The 5,281-nt window shown below is 37.4% G+C and overlaps 1 protein-coding gene across 1 annotated transcript; it reads right to left on the reverse strand.

Moving 5' to 3' along the window:
- Window positions 1-888: 888 nt before the first annotated feature.
- LOC129242382 (odorant receptor 59a-like) lies at window positions 889-2,129 on the reverse strand. The gene is made up of 2 exons (XM_054878990.1): window positions 1,384-2,129; window positions 889-1,307 (listed from the first exon to the last, which is right to left on the reverse strand). Exons 1-2 carry the CDS (start codon window positions 2,127-2,129, stop codon window positions 896-898), a joined length of 1,158 nt encoding a protein of 385 aa, XP_054734965.1. The 3' UTR covers window positions 889-895.
- Between the last annotated feature and the right edge of the window lie 3,152 nt (window positions 2,130-5,281).

Genomic DNA, 5,281 nt, shown 5'->3' on the forward strand with positions numbered 1-5,281 from the left:
TCTGAAGTAATGCGAAAGCGACGCTTCCAAACGAGAGCGAGTTTTTAGTCTTCAGACATACCATTGCTGCCACGGCAGCTTTGATTATGCATTAGCCATTTCAAACCTCTTTATCCGCAAATAAAAAAATATATTTTTTCAATTACGAAATTCATTTCACAGCCTATGTATATGGCGACAGCATACTGCAGAGTGTGAAAATTTCAATGAAAAAAAAAACAATCCTAATTATTCTAATTTGTCAAACTCACTGTCATTTTCACCTCGGTACCGGTACTATCTACCGGTATAGAATAAACTTGCAGCACCAATCAAAAACTTGATGAAAAAAAATATATTTCTTTCAATATTATTACTGCGAACCACATCGTTTGTACGTAAATCCCAAAAGTTGTTTTGAATTTTCACTGGCCTTTTCTTTTTGTCAAAGCTGAACCGAAACCGAACTGAACTCTTGTGGCCGTACATAGCCGAATTCAAAGAAAGTCGAAGACGGTGTTCGATCATGAATATTATCCTTTAGCGAATTTGAATTAGTTCAGTAGAAATACTCAACCACTTCACCAGCAACAACAACATATTATCCTTTATTAGTTGTATCCTTCTTGATGTTTTTCCACAAATGGAGATACCTACAAATTGCGTATGATGAGCTTTTTCATGGCAAAAATGCCAGTGCTCGGTGGGGGGTGACCGTTATTAGAAAAGCATTTCTATCATTTGATGTTTTATCCCCGAGCAAAAAAACCAAAATTAAAAAATAAAACAATTTCACAATTAGCTAGTTTTTGTTTAATATATTTTTGAAAGCTTACTACAGAAAATTTCTAATGGTTCTAATTCAAAAATCTATTTTAAATAAGTTGAGCTTCTAATTATCTTCTTCTTCGCCATTTTATTTCATGCTTAATGCGACTGCCAAAAGCGAATAAGCCCCTTTGCAAGTTGCGAAGAAGATATTCAAACTAATACGAAACATGCCACCGACACGAAAAACACGCTTCTTCAACGATTGTTCTAGGCAAATGCCCAGATTCTTTTTAAACACACGACTCTGATCCATCCAGTTGCAGGAAAATAGCATATAGGTTAATTTGTCGAATTCGATTTCGAAGTAAGTACCAAAGTAGCAGGTGGGAAATATTTCCATTACACAGCCGAACAAATAGATGCCATAGTAGATGTACTCAAAGGCGTTACTCACATAAAAAACCATGTAGATGATGACCACACCCATAATAAGACTGGCTGAAATTATTTGAATAAACATACCGACACCAATAATTTCGCCAATTGAGCGATGACAGCTGAAAGAAAAAGTAAGTGCCATATATTTAAAATGCCTTTGTTTAAGAATTAATTCAGCTTTTTTTTTGTAATTACTCAAATAACATATTATGATCCGTGATAAAATCTAACAGCTCGCGATTATTCTCCTCTGACGTTTTATTCTTATCATAACCAATTCGTGCAACACGCTTCCCCAATAGATGGGCATGTCCAGCCAGCAGAGCCAGACACATGCCGCCATACGTGTCGCTGACAAGATTCTCTGCAAGCTGCAAAAACAAACCGAATATTTGAAACATATGTGCCGTCACATAGTTGCCGGTCGATGCGAATGGATCGAAGGGGAAATAGGCAGGATACATTAAGCGCCAATCATAAGTGAAACCCATTACCAAAAGCGTTAACTCTGAGGTTACAGCTGTTCCCAGGCAAATGAAATAGAACAAGTGCAAAACTTTTAATGCGTTCGGTATGGTGACTTCTCGATAATATTTCCATTCGTCAGGTGTATTTATGCGCGTATACAGTATATTGAACATTTTTTCCAAATGACGTATTTTATCTAAGTTTCGCCAAATATTTAAATATTTTAACGAGCAAACGGTAACTGGCACACTTATGGTCAGATTTAGGAATACGTCCTCCAACTTTAACAAGTTTAGCAGGCCAAGCTGCAAATGTAGCGGATAACCGATGCTGAAGCAAATATTCAAGAGTATCGCATAAACTCTATAGAGTTTCGGATACTTTGGATTGGGCACCTGGCCCAGCCATTTCCAAACTATCCAATGCGTGCGAAATAGTTCTTTAACATTTTTCGGTTTTTCTTCGAATGCCATTTTTCTAGTTTTTGTTGCGGCACTCCACGAAGTGACCCCCTTTATATACCCAGAAATGTTGCTAATCGGTTTCAAATGTAATTTTACTGCTTTATTGGCTTTGCCTCGCCCCTGGTTTTGAATGATGACTAATTGCTCACGCCCAGGCAATATTCGCATATTTAATACGACTTTAATGCCGCGCTGCTAATTACACATATCGATTAGTTTAGAGCAACACTTATAATTATGCCCATATATGCACTTGTTTGTGACGAGGGCGTGGTAATAGTCAAATGCACTTGTACAGGGTCCTATAAGTTCTAATTTCCTTTTAGCAGTGTTTCACCATTCCATGAAAATCTTTTATTATACTGATTTTGATTTTACAAACAAATTCAACATTAATGATTTTATTTAAGCAAATATAAACCGCCTTGACCAAAAAGTTGCCGAAACAGGTGACGCTCTAAGTCAATTGATTTGAGCTCTGTTTTTTTTGTTGGGCAGCCACATCTGTAATTAACATTCCTACCAAAATTGTTTCGCCATTACTTGACATTTGTAAGAGTTAGGCTGCCTTCAGTAAATCTAACAGTGCACTCGTTTTTGGTTTTTACAGTTTAAAAAATGGATTTGAATTTGCAACAATGAGCTTGTAATAAATTTTGTGTTAAAAATTGATTGTGTAAAATATTTATTTTCACTTCTGGCGTGTTACATATCCAACTTAATTCTGATTCTTACCATAAAAATAACCCCTACTTAGTAGTAGGTAGTACCGAAGCCACGCTACCGACGCCCGCTGCACTGCAGAAGCTCGCTGCGCTGCCCTACTGCTTGCGTTAGGTAAGAACTAACACAAGACTACGAATTGCTGACTCAGGCCACGTGCAAGTTTTTCGTGTGACTTTTGTGGCTGTTTGTAAGATGATCCTGTTTGTAAGACGAACGATCGCGCTGACTTAGGAAACGCGCAACACTTTGGTGAGAGTTTAGTGGGTAAGCATTTTGTGTTAACTTGTATGCCGAAAAATCTTATAAATGCTGTCAAATTCTTTCGGTAATGTAAATAGCCAACAAAACTTTATGAGTGTCATGAACGCCTCAGAAGAGATCGTGATTTCATCGAGGATGACTAACATAGTGGAAAGCTATTGACATTGAAAACTGATGAAAATATTAATCAAGTGAAAGAAAAGTTGATCAATAACGGCAAATTAACCATCTGAGAGCTGGTAGAGGTCTTGAACATTACTTACGGATCCATACAGGTAGTCCATAAGTAGTTAATTATTTGGGCGTGTTGCTGGTTGGTCCCAAAAGAGGGATAAAAGAGGGACATGAATTCCAAGGTTGAGTCCAACCCAACATTTATCAAACGCATCACTACTGGACTACTGGAGACGAGACGTGGATTAATGAGTACGACACGCATTCCAGACATCAAGCAAGTGAGCTCCAAATGATCCAAGACCAAAAAACCAGACTCCGTCATTTTCAGTCAAAAACAAAAGCGAAGCTCACGTTTTTATGGATTACAATGGTATTGTACACTACAACTTCTTGTACATCACCAGAAGGTCAGACATTTAATAAGGACTATTATTTGGGCGTTTTAAAATGTTTATGTGAAAGGAAGGATTTGTCGGAAAACAACTCGTTGATTTTGCACCGCTATATATAACGCACCGTCGCATGTGCCATCATTGTCCGTGAATTGCTGACCAAGAAAGAAACGAATACCATCCAACAGCCATCGAATTCATTTGGTATGGCTCTTCGAAATTTGATTCTATTTGATCGAGTCAAAATCCCATTACGGAGAATATGTTTTAACAGCTGAAGGAAAGTAATGGAAAAATCGAATATAATACGAGTAACTATCATACCGAAGTGTACAAGTTCGAAACCTCAGAGTATATTTCTGCCCCGAAAAAGCTTTTCATAAAAAAGCCTCCGAATGGCAGAATATTGTAGGTCGCTCCTGTTGTGAGAAAATATCAAGCGGCGCACCAGAAATAGGGGCAAACGCTAAGCCAAATACCCAACAAAGGGTCTAAGGAAATATTAGTTATTTATGTATAATATCTTTAAGTCGCTGGGTGACTTTCCCGCTTACCCTGTACATTTAATTTTAATAAAAAAGGTCGAATTTAAAATAGCCAGTGTACGTGCAAATATTGAGGCGTGACTGCTGATCGATTTGCAATGTGACGAAATTAGCACCGACTTGGATTATTCCCACGATTTACTTAAATGCGCACTTTCATAACTCAATTACTGTAGTTATGTTTAAAAAATACTCAGTATTTTTCATTTACAGGTCTATTTTAAATATTACCGACAAATTTTATTACCGAGATTTTTCAGTTTTATTGGCATTTGTCGCAAAGAATTTTTTTTATTTGACTGAATTAAATATATAAATAAATAAATGAAAATGTTAATACATAAATAAGAGATAGTTAAGTTTAATTTATTTCTTAAATTATTTAAATAATATCAGCTGTGTTACTCAAAGAAACGCAGTGAAATACTCAAAGTAGTTATGAAAATAAAGGGTGTTTTTTTAGAGGTTAGGTTTTCAAGATGAAATAAAACGTATATAATTTAATGTTATGGCCAAGAATTTAGCTTTATTATAAAGATAAGGGTTTGCCATTATATTTTAAAAATGATTTCGGGCAAGTGGCCGCCGCGGCTGGCTCGAATAAATTCCAGCCGAGAGGCCCAATTTTCGACCACTTTTTGCAGCAATTGGGGCCGTATGCCAGCAATAACGCGCCGAATATTCTCTTCCAAGACATCAATCGTCTCGGGCTTATCTGCGTAGACAAGCGACTTCACATAGCCCCACAAGAAATAGTCCAGCGGTGTTATATCGCACGATCTTGGAGGCCACGCCACAGGTCCACGGCGCGAGATAATGCGCTCACCAAAAGTTTCCTTCAATAAATCGATTGTTGCGTTGGCTGTATGGCATGTAGCGCCGTCTTGTTGGAACCAAAGGTCGTCCAAATCAATATCGTCCAATTCAGGCACGAAAAAGTCATTAATCATGGCTCTATAGCGCTCTCCATTGACTGTAACATTATGGCCGGCTTCATTTTTAAAGAAATATGGACCAATGATTCCCTCTGCCCATAGAGCAAACCAAACAGTGACTTTTT

Source organism: Anastrepha obliqua, chromosome 3, assembly GCF_027943255.1.
Source record: "Anastrepha obliqua isolate idAnaObli1 chromosome 3, idAnaObli1_1.0, whole genome shotgun sequence".
Classification (NCBI taxonomy): domain Eukaryota; kingdom Metazoa; phylum Arthropoda; class Insecta; order Diptera; family Tephritidae; genus Anastrepha; species Anastrepha obliqua.

Coding starts and splice junctions, on each gene's coding strand:
- LOC129242382 (XM_054878990.1), bottom strand. CDS start 2,129: ATGGCATTCGAAGAAAAACCGAAAAATGTTAAAGAACTATTTCGCACG. Junction 1,308..1,383: donor GATCATAATATGTTATTTGA/GTAATTACAAAA, acceptor TTTTTCTTTCAG/CTGTCATCGCTCAATTGGCG.